The 23,945-nt window shown below is 55.7% G+C and overlaps 1 protein-coding gene across 2 annotated transcripts in view; it reads left to right on the top strand.

The window, feature by feature from the left end:
- Positions 1 to 1,777: 1,777 nt before the first annotated feature.
- The window catches only part of SYT6 (synaptotagmin 6), a 42,734-nt gene continuing 20,566 nt past the window's right edge, over positions 1,778 to 23,945 (top strand). For both annotated transcript variants that reach the window (XM_087828253.1, XM_087828254.1), the window contains exons 1-3: positions 1,778 to 1,940; positions 11,771 to 12,098; positions 13,525 to 14,083. In XM_087828253.1, coding sequence (XP_087684379.1) covers positions 1,778 to 1,940; positions 11,771 to 12,098; positions 13,525 to 14,083 — 1,050 coding nt within the window. The remainder of the gene's footprint in view (positions 1,941 to 11,770; positions 12,099 to 13,524; positions 14,084 to 23,945) is intronic.

Below are 23,945 nucleotides of genomic sequence, written 5' to 3'. Positions count from 1 at the left end.
AGCCGGTAACAAGGAGCCTCTGAGCTCCTGTCTCTCACAGGTGCTCAGCTTTGCAGTGGGTGGTGGAAGGAAGGGTGACGGGACCTCTGGGCTCCTCAGGTGGGTTCTAGAGCCCTGGGCGGCGAATGGGGACTCCACAGCCTCACCTGTTCTTGGAACGGCAACTGAGCACCTCCCGCAGGAAGGCGGCACGGATTGCTTAGCGTCGCCGGCATCGAGCCAGCTCCGTTCGTCCTAACTGCGTTTCCAGCCGCCTCCTGCTGCAGAGGTCAGGGCGGAATCTGCGAACCCGCCGAGACTGCCAGCCCCACCCCGTCCCTAACCCTGTGCCCAGGAGGCGGTCGCGTCGACGGGCCCTTCAGCACCGCGGACAGAGCCAGGGAGGGCGTCCCCGTGGGAAAACCCTCTGGCTTAGGTCAGGGTCCTCTCGGGCCTCGCTCGGCCCTTTGTCCCCGGGCACTAGCTGCTGCGGTGCTCAAGTCCAAGGACGGGCTAGCGCGGCTGGCGCAGGTGGCGCGTGTTGGCGACCCGCAGCAGCTGGGGCTCCGAACCTCCTCCCGCCGAAACGTGAGTCACCGCCGAGCCACTTACAATTAGCGCGTTAATTAGGAGGAAAGGCCTTCCTCCCCCACCCGCCACCCGGGGACACACCAGCCCCGCGGCTTCCCGAGGCTCCAGCTAAAGTTTCCTTCCCAGCTGCGGGAGGGCAAAGGGACCCGACCCTGGAGCTTCGCGTGAGCCCCGCATAGGAAGGGGCCCACCAGCCGACAAGACGAGGCCCCCACACTGTGGCAGGCCCGCGCCCCGTGGCGGCTCGTCCATCTCCAGGGCTGAGTGAAGCCCCTCGAAGTCCCCCCCCCGCCCGCCAACCTGCTCCTGGACCTCACGCCAGTTCCTCGAGCGCCTTAAGTCAGCCTCCATCCTCCCGTTTAGTTGCGGTCGTCCTGGCCCCCGCTATTGCTAATTGCAACATAACTTTACGTCCGTGGCGTTGTGTGGATGCAGGAAGGTGGGTCTGGTGGGAACCGAGCGCCCTCTTGGAACGCCTCCCCCCCATTCCTATTTGCCAGAAACTTTCCCCTCCCGTTGCCATGGCGAGAGACGGCCGCTGCCTCCCGTCGCCATAGCAACGTGCGGGTACCGCGGACCGCAGGATTGCGGGGCTTGGGAAGACTTTTTGCAGTTTGCAGCACCCCGCAGTCCGAGGGTGTTCTGCCTCCGAAGCTAGGACTCGGGGCCGGTGTAACTCCCCCCTCGGGGGACCTCGGCTAAGCCCCCCCGCCCCCCCCAGCCGGCGTCTCTCTCTCTCCGTAACGGGTTTACCTATTTCACCGCCACTTGTGCGGCGTGTGGCAGTTTCCCCAGTGTTGTCACGAACACCATCTATATATCCCCGGGCAGCCCGAGAAACACTCGCAGTCACTGAACTCCCTTACGGAGAGGGAAACTGAGGCCCAGGGTCACACCGGGCGGTGAGTGCAGAGCCAGGTCCCAGGCTCTCTCCGCGCCTCGCGCCCTCCAGGCTGCGGGGCGGCCGGGGCGCGTCTCCTCGAGCCCGCCAGGACGCCGACGGGTCCCCGAGCGCGGAGGGGGCGGCGGGGCGGCGCCGGACTCGCCAGCCGCCGCGCGAGGGGCGGAGACCCCGAGGACGCGCTCGAAGCCCGAGGGGGCCGCCGGGGCCGCTGCTCGCGGGGTCTTCCCGGGGCCGCCCCCGCCCCGCCCAGTCCCGCCGCGCGCGGGCTTCCCCGGGTGCTCTGAGGGCCGGGGTGTCTCGGGCATGAGCGGGGCGCGGGGGGCCGGGGACCCTCGGTGCCAGGCGGCGCTCGCGGTCCTGGCCTCGCTGTGCCGGGCCCGGCCGCCCCCTCTCGGGCTGGACGCGGAGACTTGTCGGGGCTTCGAGCTGCAGACCCCAGAGCGGAGCCCGAGCGCGGCCGACGCAGGTAACGAGACACCCGAGGCCCCCTCCCTGCCTGGGTTGTGGCCCTGGCTGCGCCCCCCCCCCTCCCCGATCAGCCCCCAAAACTCTGGCCCGGGAGCTCCGGGACCGAGAGAGAGAACTCGGCTCGGGGTTCTGGATTCGCAGCCTGGCCCCTGGCCCGCAGGGCGAGCGGAGCCACGCGGAGCGGACCCGGGAGGAGACTCCCCTGCCCCTCCCTGTGAGCCTGCGGGCCCCCGCGGAAGGCTGGGCTCCCGGGACGGGGCGCCCCTTGGGGCCTCAGTTTCCCTCCGTCTCTCCGGCCGCCGCGGGGCCGTCTGCCAGGGGAGGGATCTGCGCGGCGAGCGGGAGACCGGGGACATCCCGGGGGAGGAAACGACTCGTCGCTTCGCGGAGGCCGAGGTCCCAGGGCCCGTCTGTCGGTCTGTCCGTCCGTGTGCCTGTTTTCTCGGCGAACGCGGCCCGAGCCCCGGGTCTCTCGGGGAGAAACTTGGGTGTGAGGCTGGCACGAGGTCTTTGTGTCCGGCGCCTCTCCGGCTGCGAGTGGCCTCGCGCGCCTCCGCCGGGGGCGGGGTGGGGGAGGGTGTCGCAGCCCCCGCCCCCCCCCCGCCCCTATAACTCGCTCCCTCGGTCTCCCTCTGACTCACTCGGACTCGGGGCCCGTGCGCGACTGAGCCGGTGCCTCTCGCCGACTTTGCCGAGCGGGCGCCTCCTGCGCGAGCGGCGCGGACCCCGCGCCCGACGCAGCGCCGGGCGGCCGCCGAGCCCAGGCGGGAGCCCGAACCGGGTCGAGCTCGCCGAGCCGGTGAGTCCGGAGCTCGAGCCCCGGGGCCGGGCCGGGCCGGCGCGCGGTCGCCACAGCGGGAATGGCGTGTCGCGCCCTGGCGGCGGGAGCCGCGGGCGGGGGCGGCGCGGCGGCCGCGGGGCCCGCGTTCCCCTGCCGCCCGGAGCCGCGCCCGCGCTCGCCCGCCGCGGCCGAGCCCCTTTGTCCGGATCCCGACGTCTGGAGGGTCCGGGGCGGGAGGGAGGACCCGGAGCCGCGCGAGGCCTCGAGAGGACGCGGAGTGGGGGCGGGGAGATCCTGCAGGGACGAGCGCCCCGCTGCTTTCGCCCCGCAGACTCCAGCCCTCCCTGTCCCCCGACCCTGACCCCAGGCGCGCTGGGCCGAGGGCCCGCGGAGTCTGCCCCGGGGCCCCGCACCACCGGCGCGGGAAAGGGAGGAAGGGGCTGCGCGAGGCGGGAATTTCGTCTCCACGCACTTCTCCTGGGACCAGAACCCCGAGGCTGCAGCGGCGGTTCCGGGAGCGGCACCGGTGGGGTAAGCTCCCCAGAGGCCGCAGGTTCCAGGGTCCTGCCTCCACCCGAGGTTAAAGGTCACAGATAGAGGTGGGTCCTGGGTGAGGATGCCGGCCGCCGGGTAGAGGGGGGTGAGCGGGGCAGGGGGCCGCGGGTCGCCGTGCGCCCGGGAGGGGCCTGGGTCCCGGCTGAGGCGGGGCCCACTCGGCCCCGTGCGCTCTGTGGCCTTGGCGGGGTTTAACCGGTGGGTTAAGACAGCAGAAGGGACTCAGGTTAGACATAAAGAACTTTTAGAGGCTGGTACAGTGATGGAGGTTGGAGGGTTTGATTTCCCCTCTGGCAGAATCTCAGGCTAGATTAGACCCAGCAGGTGCCATCGCTTCCTACACCACCTGACTCGGGTACCCGCCAGACACACAGTCTTCCCCAAGTCAGGGAGGCTCCTCCTGCCCGCCGCCCAGCTCCCTGCCGTCCTTCCTCCAAAGATACATCCCTAGTGGGGCCCTGAATGCTGGTCCTGAGCCCTCAGACCTTAAAGGGGATAATTCAAGGTGAGGACACACCTGTCGAGTTCCACCTGGGATGGAGGCTACCCCTCTAGTCTGTCCAGGGCAGAAATGTTGGGGTGTGTGTGTGTGTGTGTGTGTGTAGCACATCCTGATACCTGGAGGCACTGGTGTTGGACCCCAGAGGGGCACCCTGTAGTCTGGAATGACAGGTACCTGAACGCCAGGCTGAGGGTGAGAGAAGGCTGAGGAGGGAGAGCCAATGGGCCCAGATGAATCAGTATGTCTTCCCTGCAGGCTGCTCTAGAAAGGGAGTTTGAGTTGCAGCCCTGGGGAACTTTAACTTTTGCTGCTGAGTCACAAGCCTGGGGAAGCCTAGGAGCCAAGTTGGGGGCCTGAAAGGGATGGGGGAGGCAGAAAGAGGTTGAGAGTTGTTTTGGGATCTTGGGGTTTAGGTGAGCACAGGGTCTGGGGAGATGCTGTGGCCTTCAGGCCAGGCCCCCAGGTATCCCACCTCCTAGCCTACTGCCTGCATCCCAGAGCCACGGCCTGGGTCCAGATTGTCCAGAGAATGCTGAGATTTTTTCATTTGCAGTTGCATGAAAAATGCAAGTGTCTAGCACATTCAGTCCCCTTTATCACTGTATGTTTGCCTCGATTCAGACTCTACTATCATTTACTGGGATGCTTCACTATGCCAGGGTCTGTGCTAGGAACTGCACAGGAAATCTCAGTCAGTCAAGACGCCGACTTGGAAACACCAGCTGAAAGCAAGTTCCTGTTTTCTTTAAAAACTCTAAAGGCCTTAAAAGGGTCTGCTTCCTCCTTAATACACTCCCCCCACCCCACAAGGGGACAGTGATGGGCAGTTCTCCACCTTTCTTTCAACTTTTCCCATAGGCCAAGTTGCAGGGTGTAGGATTTGGGTAGCTCGGCCTCTGGACTTGAGGTAGTAAGCAGAGGTTCAGAGGTGTTCCGGAAAATGCAGGAGCCTGATGGGAGACCCTGAGCTGCCCTGCCCCTTTGAGGCTGGCAGCCGGGAATGGTTCTTCCCTTGCTTACCTATGGCTGTGAGATGGATGCGATGTTTGTTCACTTCTCTAATGACCCTGGAGATGTTCTTTGATTCAGCCACCCGGCTTTGAAGTTGGCTGTTTGCAGCACAGATAATATTGTTCCTGCTTGTGATGGCACATTAAATGCACAGTGTGTCATCAAAACACAGAAGTCCTGTTTCTGTAACTGAATGATCAGTCACTCCTTCCCTTCTCGCTGGAGGGAAGGGATTCTGTAGATTTTGCCTGCCTTTGAGGATGCTGGTGTTAAAACCTCTCATGGTGATGTGCTGCTTTTATGGTGTGTCTTAAGCTTCAGGATTCTAGAACCAGGGTCCAGTGGGTAGGAGTTGTAGAGCCCTTGGACTTACCATTCTAGAAGTTCTCTTCTCCTGACTGTGGGAACTTCAAGAATGGGGGGACGTGGGTCCAGAATGCTCCATCCCTCCAAGCTCATAAGGAAGATGGGTTCCCTTCTAGCTGTCCTAATGTCACTCTGTTCTCCCTGTCCACAGAGCTGGGGACATAACATGTGGTTGCAGACCATTGGGACTAAGATTGAAGCATCTGGATCAGGCCAGGGTTCTGGAGGGTCTGTGTCGGGCTGTCTGGGGTGGGGGAAAGCAGGGTGAAAGAAAGGCCTGACCAAGCTTGATGGCATTCCTGCTGGTCCTGCTTAGAAAAAGAGGCCTCTAAGGACTAAAGGACTGGGCCACGCTTAGGAACTGGAATCAGAGGGGTCTTTGAAAGTCAGGGTGAGCAGGGCATCCAGCTCTGAATGCTTCAGGTACGTGACACGACCTCATCCCCCCCTCCTCTCTATTGCTCATCTGTTTTTCTTGCTCCACATGGACCCAGACGGGCCTTTCCTCTGACTAGCAGCAGGTATAAACAGGAAGAGAGGGGTAGAGGGTGAAGAATCTTTCTGGCTCTCTGTCTGTCCCTCCCTTGTCACCCCAGCCTTGATCTCCACATTCAGAGGGACCTGGCCAATCAGGCAGAAAGGTCCAGTCACCATCTGCCAAAATAATCATACTAATAATTGCTAAATGAATGCCAACACTCTGCCAGCTATAACACTCCACATCAGCCCCTGTCTTATCTCTGAATCCCTTAATGAAGGTGGAAGCGGCGCCCAGTTGTAAAGCTTGGTGCGGCCATAATTAGCCCAGCATTGTCTCTCCCCATCACAGCCTTTTCAGGAGCATTAATTTCTTTTCTGTTTGGACTCTGCTAATTATCCCCATCGGTACTTTGGCCTGAATCTAAGAAAGAACGAAAGAAAACAAAGTCTCTCTGCTCCCCCTCCCGCTAACCCGGAATTTTAATTACACCAGGTTCTCCTAATAAATTTACAAGACTCGGCAGAGCTCATTATTAATGGATCACGTCTGTGAGCCTCAGGACAGAAGAGCCCCTGTCCCCCCAACACGTACATGCGCACGCGCACTGAGATGTCGCTCGGGCACATCTCCGTGTGCACTTTCCAGGGACCGTGGGCTATTTGCCTGGTGGCTGGTGGGTAACCTGTGGGAAGAAGAAAGGATGGGGGTGAGGAGGTACCATAACCCTAGTCTCCAGGGTTCTGCCCAGGTTCGCAGGGTCGGGTCAAGGAGTAGAGGATGCCCCCCCTCCTCCCAATTTTAACAAAGAAATGCCTCTTCAGCTAGTCGACCCCGCCTTCAACTCGATGGTTCTTCAGCTCAGCCTCCCGTCCCCTCAGAGGCCTGGTTCAAGAGCCTGGACTTGGGCATCAGAAAGTCCCAGGTTCAAATCCCAGCTTTTCCACTTAATGTAATGTTCTCTTGAACAAGTGACTTAGTTAACGCCTCTAAACTTAGTGCATTTATCTTTGAGAGGTGAATTCTAATTTCGTAGGGAGGCTTTAAAGATTAATTGAGGTAATGTAAGAGGGGTCCAATGTTGACCATGTAGAAGTAAGTAACAAATAATATTACTAGTGTTAATATTACAATAATAATGCCTGGAGTCTTGTCCATTCCCAGACCAGGCCTTGCTCCTTCCAGGCTTGAGCCTTTGTATTTTTTGCTTTCGGTCTCTGGGTCGTGCCTGTCTGCCTCCATCTGTGCCTGAATGAGTGTCCTCTCCCTACCCCCCGGCAGCCAGCCTTCTCCAGCTTTGAGGGGAGCAGGGAAAACAGTCCTTTCTTTTCACTTCCTCTCCCGGTTTATCTTTTCAGTTACAGTCTGTTAATGAAAATGCCTGTTACTGTTACAAAATGGATTTTCCTGACATGGAAGCCCATTAGAAAAATGGGGACAATAGCAGGCGATAAGAGCTGCTGATGGATCCTAACACTGTGGGTGGAGAGGAGGGGCGGGGGCACCAGGGCTCCATCTTTGGAGAAAGAAGTGTGAGTTGGGGAGATAAGAAAGCCCCGGGTTGCTAATTAATAACCTAGCGTTTCCCAGGGAAAGAGGGAGGCCATGAGCCATCACCCCTGCTAGACAGCCTCACTTAAGGTGACAAGCAGGTCCTGCCCTGAAGGTCTTCAGGAAGATCTTAACTTCCCAGGAGAGAAGAGGGATCTGAGGTCTCCCAGACGCTTTGCCTCTGGCCTGCTTGCCCCCTCCCCTGCCCCAGAGGGTCCAGCTTTGGGTCCCTTCTGTACACAGTAAATGATTATCCCCCACCAATAAAGCGAAGCGCAGAGAGCAATAACAGTGTGCATTCTGGGAACATTCACCATGTTCTGGGAACTGGGCTCAAAGTCTGTTTATTTAATATTCATAATGATTCTGTGAAGTAGGGATAATTAGACTCCCCATTAAATAAAAGAAGAAACTAAGGTGTGGAGAAGCTAAGTAACCTGCTCACGGCCACACAATCAGAAATGTGGGTGGCTATGTTCTGTGGTCATTCTGGCCCTGGTGTTCACCTGAGATGTCACCCCATGTCTGAGCCCCAGTGAAATCCACTTTCCCAGCCGGGGCTAGAAGCCATGCCACCCTGCACAGTGCCAGCTCACCGGGTGTGTTTCCCACACCTAGTGCCATAGCTCTCTGCTCTCCCAGAGGCTGCTGGGTAATTGGCCAGCACAGACCAGGTGCCCATGGCATGCAGGACTCCTCATGAAGATGCTTCACACCTAATATTGAGTAATGGACTTCTTTACCCCAGTTTCCAAGAAAACTTTGCAAAAGCCTAGCACATTCTCAATTCGACTTTTCTTCCGTGATTTTCCTTTGGAGCTCACTCCTGTTCACCAGCTGTCCAGGGATGGTAACATCAAAACAACTAGACAGGGAGCAAGCAAATGACTGTTGACAGAGAGACTTGGAGATGTCAGAGCTTTCGTATAGTACTCGTATGTCTTGAGCTGTAGAGAGACCTAGCTATATTATTTCTGCTAGTGAGTTTGTTCCTGGTTGGTAATGATAAAGTTAAAGCTATTCCTATTTATTAGAGTTCATGGCTTACAGGTGTTGTGTGAACAAAACAAATTTCAAAACTAGGGACTTTAAAACTAGACTGGGTGGAAGTAAGCACTTCTAATAAAAATAGCTAATGCTTATTATGTTGCTTACTACTTTCCAGGCACTTCCCTCAGCACTTTTGATACACTTTTGATCTTATTGAAACCTCATAATGCCCCTTTGAGGAAGATACTATCATTATACCCATTTTCCAGATGAGGAAACTGAGGCCAAGAGAGATTAAGTAGCTTGCTGAAGTCTCACCGTGTAAAGCCAGTGGGGATGACATTGAATGAGCCCAGTCTGACTCTGGGCCATGCTTCTTTCTCTCCAAACCGTACACGAAAGAAGGAAGCGGGTGGGAGAGAATACCAGTGCTTAGGAAGCACTTTCTCTTTCCCAGTGCTGTGGTAAGGGCTTCTGCCCTTACTAGAGGGCTGCCTGTCTCTGGTCATGAAGCCAGGGCCTGGTATCTATACGAAGTGCACTGGATCAGGACTCAATTGATGACTGAGCTGACCATCAAAATTCTATCTGCCTCGCAGGGCTGTGGCTCAAACAAGACAAGTGGGGAAAAGGCCTTGAAGGCTACTTGTGCACCTGTGAGGGCCACACGTCCTGCTGGTTGGCCCCAGCAGGCCCAGGGTAGGAAGGCACATATCTTAGGTGATCTGGGCCTTTGCACAGTCCTTGGGCCTCCAAGAGCTTACCCTTCCCCACCTCAGTGCACCTTTAAGCAGGCTACTCAGTCTGGCTGAGTTCAAGGCCATATGTAGTGATTTGAAAGGGGCTAAGTCCTGTACAGCTATCCCCTGCCCTGGCCTAATTCTGCGCTTCCTGGCCTTACTGGCCTGGCTCACCTCGTTGTATCCCCTGGGAGGGCGAACACACTCAGCACCAGGACCCATCTCCTCACATTGCCTGCTGGGAAGTGTCCTGAAAGAAGACTCTTCAGGCAGAGGAAGGGCCTCCTGGTCTTACATAACCAGATTGAGCGCTGGGTGCTGATTCCCAGTAATCCATACCCCTGCCTCCCTTAATCACAGCTTCGAGGGAACAACAGTCGGGGTCACGTGGAGAAGTGTTCAAAATAGCAACCTCACGGAGGAAGAATTGATTCCCTCGGCCCACCCCCTGCCCCACCTCCCTTCTCATTTACGAATTCAATTTTTTGTCAGGCTGAGCATTTAAATGCACTCTGTGCTCTCTGGATTCCCCCATCTCTCCCCCTTCCTCATTAGAATTCGAATTATTACCAGGCCAAGTAAGATGTATGATCAAAGAAAGCCAAGTCCTAGAAATACCTTTTGTTTTAAGATGACTCATTGCAGAGAAGGCAGGCAGAGCAGCTGTAACAGAGAGCAGAGGTCAAGGGTCTGGAGATGGCCCAATACTTAGAAGAAGGATGCGTCTGTCTGTGGTCGTTCGAGTGCTCCCCAGGGGCCTAAGGGCCTGAGGAAACAATCACCAAACCATTTAGATCATCAGCTCATAACAGCAGAAATTATTGGAAGACCTCTAATATATGTTTATTTGCCCCCATGATATATACTGCACATCAACAGAGTTGGAACTGCAGCCTGGGCTGTATCTCAGTCCCACCACCCATGAGCTGTGTGACCCTGGGCAATCAATTTACTCCTCTGTGCCTCAGTTTCCTCATCTGCACAGTGAGGGTCATAACCATGCCTATTTCCCTGGAGAGTACGAGTAATACTCATACCTATTTGGACATCGAAATGTTCAACAACTTGATTAAGTCCAATAATAAAATGCCACCGTTTCTATTACTACCAACCTGTATGTATATTAAAGTGTTGATGTCTTACTTTTAAGATAATAAATAAATATTAAAACGAACCGATATTTTTTCTCTTGTGCCCCCGGGATGCATGCACACGCCATTGGAGGCCTTCAGTCTAGAAGTTAACCTAGAATCAGCTTTCCCAGGAGGGACCTAGCTCCCCTGTACTCCAAGCAGAGCTTAGCACCTGGCACAAGGCAAATGCTCAGTAAATGTTGGTTGAGAGATAATTACAGCTCCTTTAAGTGCCATTCATTCGCTCATTTATTCTCGTGGACCGGTTTCTGTGCTAGGCCCTTAGTCAGACAAATATAAACAACACAGGGTTCTAGTAACCTACAGCTTAATCAGGGACAAACAGGCTGGGACAATGGAAAGAGCTCAGGCTGGGTGGTGGACATCTGGACCTTGGTCCAGGCTCTGTGGCTGACCTGTGACCCTAGCAAGTCCTTTTTCTGGACCACTCCTCCCATCTGCAGATGCACAGCCTGGCCTCGGCTCTTGTAGGAACATTTCTCACCTTAATAAGATTCTTAAGGCATTGGAACAGGATAATCCAGGGGCCACAAAGACACAGGCCTGGGGTGGGGGCAAGCAGGGAACAGGGAGTAGAACTGGTGAGGTCACACGCCTCCAAAGAGACTCACCAGTTCCCACCATGAATGAGTACAAGTCCGTGGTGTGATGGTGATGGTGGTGGAATCTCTCAATTTTCTAATCATCATGCAAGTATACAAGACCTCTCTGCCGGCTTGTCCACATGTGACCTTTGTGCACACCGCCAGGTGTACCATTGGTTCAGAGCCTCCGGACCCCTCTACTCAGAGTAAGAAGAGGCCTTGGGTTCAAAAGGTCTTTCCCAAAGGTGGGATGAGAGGTCTACTCAGTCATTTCTCCCTAAGGGAGGCATCCTCACAGCTCTCTGGGGATAATGGACATCCTACTGGGGACAGGGGCGTACTGGGGGTGGGGCAATGAGCGCCCACCAGTTTTACAGCCAAGCTCTCAAATAGCCACAGGAATGGGGGTGGGGGAAGACAGCTATAGGGATCATTTGTATTTAGCTTTGAAATAGACTGTGTGGATCAATCCCAACTTAATACCAGAATTTATGGCGCCTACTATGCGCATTGAGTGCAAGTATAGGAGAAGCATTAGACCTAATCTGGGCCCTCAAAGTGATGATGCGCCATCTCATTCACTGCAAGTCAGCTCAGGAACTGTTCATTGAGCTCTGCTTTGGGCCCGGTGGGGGCGGGGGAGGGAAGAGCGTGAATTCCTGGAGCTTCTGGTCTCCGAGGAAGCTCAGCCTGTTGAGGAAGAGAGCTGTGCGCGAAAATGACTCTGCTGTGAGTCTGGCCGTCATAACAGCTCTAATAGAAATTCAAATAGCATCCAAATGTGAATGCTGCACAAATTTGTACATTTGCTTAGGCTGTTATTGAAATTACTTTCCTTTCCCTGCGCACAAGCCAACAAGCAGTGGGGTGCCCCCAGGCTGGCAGTGGGGGGAGGGGTGGTGCTGGAAAATCAGACCCCGGAGAAGGGGTCCCAGTGGCTATGGAGCATTAACCGCAAACCCAGCTCTCCTCTGCCTGGGTGGCTTTCTCACGACCATTCTTTTCTCTTCTTCTGTCTTTGTCCCTTGCGTGTGCTCCCTGTTCCAACACCCTCCCCGGCTTCTCCCCGCCTCTGTCTGTCTCTGTCCCTCCCTGCCTGGCTCACGCCGAGGGCAGGCACCTCTGTCAGCCTCCTCGCAGTGGTAGTTATTGTGTGTGGCGTGGCCCTGGTGGCAGTTTTTCTCTTTCTCTTTTGGAAGCTGTGCTGGACCCCCTGGAGGAACAAGGAGGCCTCCAGTCCCTCTTCTGCTAAGGTCTCTGGCTCCAGAGGCACCATGGCGGACAAGCTGAAGGACCCCAATGCCCTGGGCTTCCTGGAGGCGGCGGTGAAGATCAGCCACACGTCCCCAGACATCCCAGCCGAGGTGCAGATGTCGGTCAGAGAGCACATCGTGCGTCACACCCGGCTGCAGCGACAGACCACGGAGCCGGCGTCATCCACCAGGTGAGGGGCAGAGCCCTCCCTTCCCTAACCTCATTCCCTTAGTCAATAAAAAGACTCCAGAAATAATAACAAGTGAACCGTGACGGGAGAACATTTCAGATGGCGTGGTCCATGGCAAGTGATCACCTAGGAGGTGGGTGCCAGCAAAGACCTCAGGAAACGGGAACCTTTCCCATGGGGTGCTAAGCACCGGGATGTGTGTGTGTGGGAGGTGTTGGGTGTTTTGTTTGGAGGGAAGGAAAGACATCAGGCAGAGGGGAGAGAATATGCAAAGGCCCAGAGGCATAAAAGATCATGGGGAGTCTAGAGATATGTCAACAAGGCCTGGGGGATAGAGTCTGCAGTGCCCGAGTCAGGACAAGAGAGCCTGCTGTTTGAGAACGGGGACTCCTCCACAGCCACTGGCAGAGTCTCCCGCATGCAGCAGGTGCACGCATGGCATTCTTCAACTGAAACCCACAACCGCCAACACAATGACCAAAACCTGCTCTAACTCCAGAAACACTTTTGACAGAAGTGATGCATGCAGGCATGAGGCATTGTGCTTATTCAAAACTTGGGGCTCTGTGGGTTCCTGGGTCCCTGCAGTGTCTCCCCAGCTCCCAGGGGACCAGCCAAAGGAAGGGAGCCTGGTCTCCAGATCAGAGGCCAGGAATGAAAGTGCTGGGATCACATGTACGGACTTTACCGTATGACCTCGAGCAAGTTGCTCACCTTTCTTCAGCCTCACTTTTCCCAACTGTAAAGTAGAGCTAATGACTCATGAGGTTGCTGTGAGGAGCCCCTGAAAGAGTCCGCATGACAATGAGAGCTCACGATATATCACTTATTCTACGTTGGCCTTATTCTAATAAGTACTTTATATGCATGAATTCATTTCGTCCCCACGGCAATCCTAGGCAATTGCTTTTATTCTCATTTTATAGCAAAGAGAAGTTAAATAACTTGCCCAACGTCACACAGCTAGACAGTGGCAGAGCCAAGATGAGCCCGGTAGTGTTAACTATGGTGATAGGGGTAGTGGTGGTGGCCGAGGGACAGCCACCAGCCATATCCAGGAGAGGGAAGGATGGTCCTCCTCTTAAGGGATCTCTTGGTTTAATGTGGGAACCAGAGTCACATCTAGGAAAGAAACCTAGAAAGCAGGTTGGTAGCAGAAGAGCAGGGAGAATGGTAACTCTAGCAATGGCTAATATTTATTGAGCTTACTATATACCAGGCCCCATTGCAACTACTTTACGTGTACTAAGACATGTAATGCGCACACAACCTGTGCACAAAGTGTGCAGAGGGGAAGGGGCCCCCAGCGGACAGGATGAGCCAGGGCCACTGGGTGTGTGTGTGGGGGGGTAAGGGAGGGTGTCTCCCTGCATCACCTCCCCCTGAGCCCTGACCAGGCCCTCTGCCCCCTCCCGCCCCCCGCCAGGCACACGTCCTTCAAGCGCCATCTGCCCCGGCAGATGCACGTCTCCAGCGTGGACTATGGCAACGAGCTGCCGCCGGCCGCCGAGCAGCCCACCAGCATCGGCCGCATCAAGCCCGAGCTGTACAAGCAGAAGTCGGTGGATGGAGACGACGCCAAACCCGAGGCCGCCAAGAGCTGCGGGAAGATCAACTTCAGCCTGCGCTACGACTACGAGGCCGAGACCCTGATCGTGCGCATCCTGAAGGCCTTCGACCTCCCCGCCAAGGACTTCTGCGGCAGCTCCGACCCCTACGTCAAGATCTACCTCCTGCCCGACCGCAAGTGCAAGCAGCAGACGCGGGTGCACCGCAAGACCCTGAACCCCACCTTCGACGAGAACTTCCACTTCCCGGTGCCCTACGAGGAGCTGGCCGACCGCAAGCTGCACCTCAGCGTCTTCGACTTCGACCGCTTCTCCCGCCACGACATGATCGGGGAGGTCATCCTGGACAACCTCTTTGAGGCCTCCGACCTGTCCCGGGAAACCTCCATCTGGAAGGACATCCAGTACGCCACAAGTGTGAGTACAGCCCTGTCCCCGGGCTTCTTGAGATTCCTAGTTCTAGGTTGAGTGGGACGTATCCCAGTTCCTCACCCTTGGAGACAGATGGGACTTTACCCTTCAGGGTGTGAAGAGGGACTTGGAAGCTGACCAGTGGCCCAGCCCACCCTGGGGAAGTCCTTGCCCTCTGCCCCAGGTTGGGGTGGGGAGCAGCAGAGCTCCCCGTGGGTGAGAAGGAAGGGAACGTTTATCTGTTGCTTCTGATCGCATGTTCTAGGTAATTCTCTCTACCTGCTAGGCCTCAGGTTTGCCACCTGTAGGATGATGTCATATGTCTCTTTAATCATGGGTAAGGATTAGACTGAATCAGACAGCAGCGCCCTGGAAAAGGCGGGCAAGAAAGGCTACGTTAGTTAGGATGAGCCAGGTTATGACACAGCAATAAACAATCTCAGGATCTGGTGGCTTAAAGCAGCGATTTTCAACCTGTGGTCCGCGGCACATTGGTGTGCCACAAGAATTTTTAAAACATGCAATCAGTACCTGATTATGTAGTCAGGGGCACTGACTTCTTTCCCCTTAGATTGTCAAATTAAAAAGTGACAACAGCCAACACAACAATAGCCATCCGGTGTGAATGAATCAAAGTGATGCCTATTTTTTGGTCAGATTGGCAAAAAATTATAATATATTAAAAAAGAATTTTAGTAATTAGTTTATGTGTTCCATGAGATGAAAAAGGTTGAAAATCGCTGACTTAAAGCAACCAGGCTTTAGTTCTTACGTTACACATGTTCTGCAGCCCGGCTGGGGCTGAGCTCCCCCTTGTTACCCGGGGACCCGAGTCGACAGAGGCTCCATCTCGACACGTGCTCTGGTTACCATGTCAGGAAGAAGGGGATGTGGCACATTGTGCACTGTCTCTTAAAGTTTCCACATAGAAGTGACACATGTCACTTCCACTCACATTTCATCAGTCAAAGCAAGACACCGGCGGCTCCTAATATCAAGGGGCAAGGCAAGACAAGGCAATCCTACCGTGTGCCCAGGACAACTGGGCATACTTAATGACCAACACAGAGCTCCTCCTGTTAGGCACTGCCTGCCCAGGCCAGTCGGGGTTGGGGGTGTTTGTGGCCTGAAAGGACACCTGGTTAAGCCCCACATGGGAGAGAGGTGCTGGGCTGTTCACATTCAACTGGAATTAACTCAGAAGGTTTCAAAGAGCTGAGGCTCAATTCTCTTTTCAAAGGAGGGAGAACAAGTCTGGCACAGAGAATCGGAGAGGCCATATCCAGGGCTCTTTGGTCTGGTGTAGACGGAGTGCTCCATGCACTGTGTGGGTGTTGAGGAAATGGTGTGACTGCATCCTGCAGGGGTAGGTGGGGTGTCTCTGGAAGCCCACCCAGGCAGCTGAGAGCCCAGCAGGAGCGTTTCCACGAAGTGCCAATGGCCTTGCATCTGATATCTTGAGTGCTAACTGCTTGGCTGCCTCCCCAGATATTTCTCTGAGGCAGAGACCATTTCTCTGGGGCAGGGGTGACCCCACTCAGTCTGAAGACCCTCCCTTTGTACAGTGAATACACAATATCTCTGTGTTGAATTTGTAAGGAGAGAGGCTGGGGAAATCAGTCCCACTCTGGTAAGAAAAGGGCAAGAATCTTCATACATTCAAAGAGAAAAACAAAGCTTGGTGGGCTCCATTTCTGCCCCAGGGAGGGTCCTAGGACATCCCATTCTCATAGCTTGTGCTGACGTGGACCAGTCCAGTCTGATATCCCAGCACCTCCCCACCCTCACTTTCCTGAAATGTCATCCCCAAGAACAGCACCAGGAGCAGGGCGGGCAGACGGGGCGGATGCCACAGCAGCTCTGCGCCATTAATCACTCTGAAATTTGCGTCGGGTGCAGCTCTTCCCGGTGGTCTCCTAAGTCAACAGCTTAATTATGGTGACTGTACAGGTAGAGAAAAGCAGCTCAGTCCGCCCCACACTGCGGCTGAGACCCAGGGGCTCAGAGAGAGGGCGACGCGAGGGCCAGCCCTCTAAGGAGCCCCCTTCTTACCAGAGTGCCCCCTTCCTGGGACTTCAGCTCTGGGCCCGAGTGGAAGCCCCCGTCCTGGGAGAGACAGTCCGCCCAAGCGCGGCCCTCACCTGGATCATACGGTCCTAGGTCCTGGAACTGCGTGGCTGTTCCTGCTCGTGTTCCAGCCCCTTCTGCAGCCCAGCTTCAGAAAAAACAGAGCATTCAAAAGGTGCTGGACAGATCATCAGCATCCCTGTCCTTGTCATCAGTACCATTACAGTCCTCCAGCTCCTCCAAGCAGAACACTGTGCCAGGCGCAGGGGGCGAGGGGCGCTGGGGTGGTCAGCAGCCTCTGCGCCCCCCAGAAATGTATAACACGATTTCAGAGACAGGAACCGCCCGTGCAGGAGCTAGCGTCGCACAGTAGCAAACACTGTACACGGCGTGAGGCTGCGGGACCTGAGAGTGAGCACAGCAGGGAAGGTTTCCCGGACGAGGGCATTACGCTGGGTGGGGAGGGACCTGAGAAGCAGAGCTGTATTTTGGCCCCCAGCTCAGAACTCCCGCAGCTCCTTTGCCCCGCAGGCTGGCCCCTGGACACGCCTGGCATTCCTGCCTCTTGCCTTTGCTCACAAGGTTCCCCCTCTCAGGCAGGCCTTTCCCCCACCTCTCTGCCTGGCCCAAACCAACCCACCTTTGATAGCATCCCTGAAGTCGGCCATCGCTCCTTCGGATTTACCTGTGTCCCCTGTCCCTCAGTTATATCCCAAATCATATCCTGTCTTGCCAAGTGCTCCCAGTGGCTCGGGAATGGATGTGTCCCACATTTGGCTCTCTCTTGTACTGTCCCTCAGGGCCGAGCATGTCATCTTATGCACATGTAAGAACTCAGCACGTTCTTGTCGAGTGACCAATGGCTTTGTTAATTCAATTACAACTGTGTACAGGTGCTCCTCGGCTATGTCCCAATAAACCATCGTAAGCTGAAAATACAATAAGTCAACATGTATTTAATACACCTAACCTACCAAACATCACATCCTGGCTGAGCCCACCTTAAACATGCTCAGAATTTACATTGGCCTACAGTTGGGCACGATCGTCTAACACAATTAACCCACTGTATCATGTCGGTGGTTTACCCTCGTGATCGGGTGGCTGACGAGGAGCTGTGGCTCCCTGCCACTGCCCAGCATCACAGGAGTCTCCTGCCACATATCACTAGCCCAGGAAAAGAAGTACGATTTCTACTGAATGCATATAGCTTTTACACCATTGTAAAGTCAAAACATCTTTAAGACAAACCGTCGTAAGTCGGGGACCATCTGTATTGGTGCACAAGGGGAGGGTTATTAAAGAAGCGGTGGTGTTGGGTCCTGTCAACCTGGGAAGGCTTCCTGGAGAAGGTAGCCATTTGGAAAATGGGTAGAGCCAGGGTTGGCGGGGAGATACCCAGCCTGTGCGTCCCTTCAGAGGTACGGTTCAGGCAGATGGTTTCTGTCTAAAGTGGCAAAGAGGTTAACCAGTCGTATCAGGTAGTCAGGATTGAAGTGCCGGGTCGGTGAGCCACAGGCTGCGTAGAAGGAGAGGGGGCTCAGGAGGGTTCTCTGAGGTCACACTAGTCCAAGATGCTGCCCCCCTGTTTCTCCTCATGCTTGGATCAGATCCAGCCCTGGCAGGTGGAGCCAGGCGTGCCCTCACTTTGGCCCCTGCCCCACTGCTCCAGGTTGTTTGCAGTAGCGAAGCCTGGAGCATTGACGTTGTTTCTCACAAACACTGAACATGGAGCTTCGGGCTTAGTGAAGGGGAGGGTACATCCGAGGAGTCCAGCTCTTCGTTAATTGCAAACCTTAAGCCACAAAGGACAATTACCTCACCGCCCCCAGCTTGTTCTGGAGGGAAGCCTAGGCAACGGCGAGCTACTGTACCCCCTCCAGGCTGCAGGGTGAGCAGTAGGCAAACCAGATGCGCTAGGGCAGTGGGAGGCCTCTACTGTTCATCCGATCAAGAAGCCCACTGGTGGGAAGGAATCTGGGAGTTCATTAAATCTACCCCATCCCCAGGCAGGGCTGCCCCGATGCCCCCATCCTGCCTGGCTTGGCTAAGGTCCCCTGATGGTCTCCCGGGCTTTCCCAGGGGCTTGCATTTTCTTCCCACCCAGAACTCCGATTGGCTGATATCACCCAGCTCTTCCCTCCCCCCTCGCCTGCCCCCAGTCTCATTATTTCTACATAAAGCTGTAGATTTATCATTATAATAGAGCCGCCGTCACCGGGTTTGCTAACATCTCTGTAATCTTGTAGTTATTGCTACTGAGGCTCAGACCTCACTGCACACTATTCCTGTCGCTATTCCAGTTCCTCGTGGTGGCAGGATGTGTGTGTGTGAGAGAACAGGCTGTAATTGGGGCTATAAATATGTGTTGTGCTTGGTGTTAATGGACTCGGCCACCACCTTTCCAGGTCCCCGCCAGGTCAGAGTGAGCACGTCCATGCATGCATGTGTGTACGCATGTGTGTACACAACATGTGTGTATTGTTTTGGGGTGATGGAGTGCTCTGTATATGTCCAGGGAGCCTGGTCTTAGGGTCGGCAGGGAGGCAGGGAGACCTTAGGTGACATTGGCTGCTCAAGTGTCTCCCAAAAGTCTCCAGCCAAGAATGAACAGAGCTGTGTGCAAAGAGCTCAGGCTTTGGTGCCGAATAAGCCTGTGTTGCATTCTAGCTTCTGCACTTTCTAGCTTGCAGACTTTGGGGACATTATCTAAACCATGTCTCAGTTTCCACGCCAGCAAAATGGGGATGTAACAGTGGTATGTAGCTCATAGTGGTATTGTATGTAGCAAATGAAATAAAACACACAAACCGATGCCTAGGACAGACTGTCACGGAGCAGCCTCCTGAGCCCCATTCTCACCGTGCCTCACCTTCTAGTTTGGCCTATGGGTCGCTGTGCCACTCGCAGGTCTGACTCCCCACTTTGGTCCAGACCACCTGTTCTTACTGGTCATTGGCTGTTCTTATTCCTATTCCATCTGGAATTTGTAGCCAGGCCTCAGTATCCCTAGAAATCTGCCTTAAATTCCTGAGTGTTTGAACACTTGCAGGCAGGACCAAGCCGGGATGGGAGCAGACAGGGAGAGCTTTCCAGAAGGGGCCTGCAGAGCAGATCAGGGTCCCACAGAAGCCCAGGAGGCATGAAGGGAGCAAGGCTTGGTCTGGGCTTCCTGCCCGGACCCATGAAGGCGGCTCCCCAAGCTGGTCAGCCGGAGCTGCTCTGAATAATGTATGAAGCTGGCTGGCCCTGCCGTAAGTGGCCTGGCCCTGGCGAGCCCCGGCTGTGCCCTCGCAGCTGCCTGGCCTGCTGCCCGAGTGGGAAGCCGCCTGGGGCTGCCCAGCGGGAGCTGCCTCTGGCCCTTGTCTCTGCTGATATTCCTTTACCACCACATGCCCCCAGGCCGGGCCTCGTTGAGCTCCTTCCCGGGAATGCCCAGCTTTCCCCCTACACTGCTCTCAGGCTGTGGGTGGGATGTCCACCCGAGTTCCCGCTGAGTTTATCCCTCCAGCTCCTGGCCCTGCGGAGCACAGCTGGGCGGGATCTTTCCTTCACTCTCCTCCCTAAAGAGATGGAACATCGAAGCCGGGAGCAACGTTTTCTGCTTCCAAATAAGAACTGCAGCTCAGGGACAGGGTGCACCAAGGGGCCCTTCCACGCTCAAACCACAGGCCCTGAGAATGTGGCCCGTCCTGCCGGGTGCTAACTTCTGAAGCCAAGGGGACCTGGACTTTTCTGGGACTCCCCAGAGGGTCAAGGATCTTCTAGAAAATGATGGCTGAAAATCCATCAAGAACTCAGAAGGGGAAGGGGTGGGTGTGGGGTGCGGGCCCCATCCCACGGGCAGCAGGTCCGTTCGGGAGATGGGCACCCACCCCAGAGTGGGGACAGGGTCCCCGCAGCACCGGTGGGTGTGCCAACCCTGCATCCTTTTAGCGCAGGTGATGGATGTGCACTGACCCTTTGTGCCCCTTCACGTGGGCCACCTGGGACCGGTGGCTGCTGTTGGGTATATGGGGTTAAAGGTTTCCTGTGTGGAGCCAGAAAACAAAGCTAATTGGTCCAGACAGGGCTCTGACCTGGCTGTAAGCTGACTTGTGCAATAACCGCTCCACTGGCCTTGGGTGTTCCCCTCCAAGTCCTTTCTAAACGTGGCCTTTCACAATAGATCCTTCCCTGCAGCTTCAGAAGAAATGGCCTTAGGAAGCCGCCGGGGGCTCAGAACAGCGGAGACAGTTCCCTTCTCACCATTGCTACATTCCTAGCTTCCAGACAGCCCGACTGCCCCCTCCACTGCCTTCCTGCAGAACCCAGCTCCCAGTGGCAACCAGCTGGCGGCCCTGCTCTGCCTCCCTCTCTGCCCGCAGCTCGCTCCAGCTCCAGCTCCAGCTCGGGGCTGACAGGCCAGCCCACCCCGCCCTGCCCGGCCCCACGTGCCCCTTGTTAGTATGCAGTGCTTCTCAATGGTATAAATGCCTCATCTTTCCCTTACATGAGACTGAATGGGAAATCATTCGTCAACAAGCTCATGCATCAACAAAAATTGATTCCTCCAACAGGGGCGCTTCCCCGCCTTGCTGCCTGGGGCATATGCACTTATTGCTTCTATCACCTGATAACCCACAGTGACATTTTCTCCTGGAGGGAGAGCATTTGGTCACAAGGGAAACAACCACCAGGCATCCCCTGTGGACATTGTCAGGGATGTTCAGACTCCAGGATGCACTCAGGAGGAAAGGATGCATTGTGTCGCCTGGATCGGCAGCAATTCAGGGAGACTGGGCTCACGGGGTGTAACTATGACCAGAGTAGCAATGGCCTCGGGAGAGTTGGAGCAGTACCATGGTCCATTTCCAGCGGACCATGGTGCTATGCATCCATGTTCTTGTGGACTTGGGGGAGGTCAGAGCTGGAAAGAGCCTTGGGGAAGACTGGGCCTAATGTCCTCTTGCCACAGACGAGCAAGTTAAGACCAGAGAGGTCACACCTGTCTGGGGTGGCTCAGTGAGTCCTCTCATATCTGGACCCAAACCCAGGTCTCATGAGACCCAAGTCTATGCTCTGCCCACTCTCTTCATTGTTCTAAGGTTTTTATGGGGAATTCTCTTGCCCTGGTTTTTTCACTACTCCCCACTTCCACTCCAAGATCCCTGCGCACTCGCTGTCTTCGTTCTGGGCCTGTGAGCCTCTCTATATTGGAGAGACGAGACCAAGGGAAGACTTGGAGTCCAAGGCATGAAGTGTTCTAAAAGGCACAGAGCAGAGATGGCATTTTCTCTGCCAGCAGTTGGTCTTTTCCATGAAAGAGACTTCCCATCTCTACTGAGACTGGAAACAGGCAAACCGACAGGAACCATCAGCCAGAAAACCAAGGAGGAAAAAGAGGCTTTGTCAGAGCGCCTCCGACCCTAAGCCAACTACCCTTTCCCATTACACGTAAATACCTTGGCTTTGGAGGAAGAGGGAGACAGGGCTAGGCATAGAGCCTAGGTCTCCCTTGTCCAGCCGCTGGCCTATTTTCATGGTCTTTCAGTGCCAGCAACAATGTAGAAAGAAGGGCCTCTCCAGCAGGGCGCCTCCTCCGCCCCACTCCCACCAGCCTGTGCCCACCTGGCCCTCACTCATCCCCATCACTCGTCCCTGCAGCCACATTTCCCTCTTGCATCTGAACTGACACCCACTCGTTCTCTGTAAATATGTAATGCCTTCCTTTCTGGACAAAGGAAGACCTTGAGGGTCTCTCCAGGGCTGCAGCGAAACTTGGGATGGAGGGTTTTCCACAGCGCCCACTTTCCACTTGGCCTTGGGGCGAGGGAATTAGAGTCTGGAGACAGATCTTGGGATGGAAGAGGCTGGGGCAAGATGCTTACAAGCTCCCTCCCCTCCGGCCAGCACTGGCTGGCCCTGCCCTCAGTCTCGGTGGCCTGAGAAATGCCAATGGCTGTTCAGAAGACTGTCCTGTTAGAGCTCTACCCTGCTGAGGGCCTGGCCTGGGCACAGCTTAACATTCAGGGAGGGCGCTAACATCCTTGACTATGAAACTGGTTTCCCCAGGAGCTATTTTATACCGTGATCAGAAATCATGGGTCTGAGTGTGCATGGGGTGAGGGAGTTGAGGTGAGATGATGGATGGGTGAGAAAACAGGACTCAGGTCGTTGCCTACTTGCAGAATTCCGATTGCGGGTGTAAGCGGGCATCACTGGGACTCCCCTGCCTCCTCTGTGCCAGGCCCTAAGTGCCGTGGCTTACACTGAATCCTCACCACCCCCCTGCAGGGGGAGAACTGTTATTAGCCCCAGTTTCCAGGTGAGGAAACTTAGGAAACAAAGCCAGTGAGAGGCAGAGCCAGGAGTCAGACCGGGATGCGCTGTATGCTCCTACCTCGGCTCGCTGCCGCCTCCCGGGGCTGGCGAAGAGGCTCTCCCCGCCTCCTGCCTCGCCTGGGGTGGGGACAGCAGGTGTTCCCCTGGTCCCCCTGGCTCTTTATTTCTGCTTTTTCTGAAATGTTCTCTTCTGGGCCTCCGGTGGCTGTTCCTCCATTGGCCCTGTCACAGGACACAAGCCCAGCCTGCCGCACCCCAAGCCACATGAAGTCTTGTCGCAGTGATGCAGTGGAAGGCTGGTTGTCATGGGAACTGGGTATTGACACTCCCACTGCCCAGTGAACAGCCCCACCTGATGTGGGGCTGCCGGTGGGCACCTGCCCAAGGGGTCCGCCCATCGTGCCTCCCACAGTCTCCTACTGGCTCCTCTCCACAGTCCCCCAGGTTCCAAGCCTCAGTCACAACCAGCAAACAAAGCTGCTCTTTAAATTGCCACAGGCAGTTTATTCTGTCTGGCCCCTGTGCCCAGGCTTGGTTCCAGCCCCATCTTTGAACAGTCAGAACCCAACAAGATACTCAGCCAAGTACAGCTGCCTTCTCTAGGAGCAGCGGACCCTGAGGCTGTCGCATTGCCTCAGACGGGCTCCACCCTGCAGGGAAGGCCATTGTGGTTTTACAGGGCACTTGTTTTCTCTGGTCACCTAAGAACTGCTATAGCCACTGACATTCTGTGAGCCCATGAAGGGGCATGCCAATGTCGGGCCATCGCTGTGTATGCCAAAGAAGCCCCAACTTAGGGGTACAGGTGGAGTTGCCACCCGAGAAACGAGGGGCAGCTCGGTTCATCTCCACCCTCCAGGTTCTGCCAGTGAACTGAGAAGGAAACAGCCCTTCCCAGCAAGGTGAGGCCCCAGGAGGCCCCAGACCCTTGGGAACGGTTGGATGGGGTGTCAGGCAGCAGGGACACAAGCTGTTAGGACACCACGATGGACGACAGACCAATAGATGTTGAAAAAAGAGAGGATGCCACTCCCCAGAAATGAGCTGGGAGCTGCCTGGGAAAATGCCAGGGAGGGGCCGGTGAACTTGTTCTAGCCCCTCAGGGCAGGGGTGGGGGGGGGCAGTGATTGAGACTCCCAGGGCCCTCTACCTGTGTGTTATTTGCATTGTCTCTGCTGTCACCTTAGTACTTAGAAAAGCTCCCTTTTTCCTTGTCAGGCTACTTCAGGGAAGCTGCGGGAGCCAGGAGGAGACCAGATTTGGGTCTGCACGTGGGTCAGAGCTGAGAGAGAGCGCGGGGCAGAGATGATGGGGCAACTGGACACAAAGAGAAACCCCGGAGAAGAAAAGGGGACTCAGTGGGGAAAGAAGGGAGCTACTGCTTCTGCCCCCACCCACCCAGCAAGCCCTCTCTGGGCCCTTCCCTGCTGCCCCCAGGAAGGCAGCTATTTTGCATAAGGGAGCAGTGTCCTCGTGT

Source organism: Miniopterus natalensis, chromosome 19 (genome assembly GCF_054644295.1).
Source record: "Miniopterus natalensis isolate mMinNat1 chromosome 19, mMinNat1.hap1, whole genome shotgun sequence".
NCBI lineage: Eukaryota > Metazoa > Chordata > Mammalia > Chiroptera > Miniopteridae > Miniopterus > Miniopterus natalensis.
Note: the sequence above shows the minus strand (reverse complement) of the source record. Positions and strands in the feature narration are given on the sequence as shown.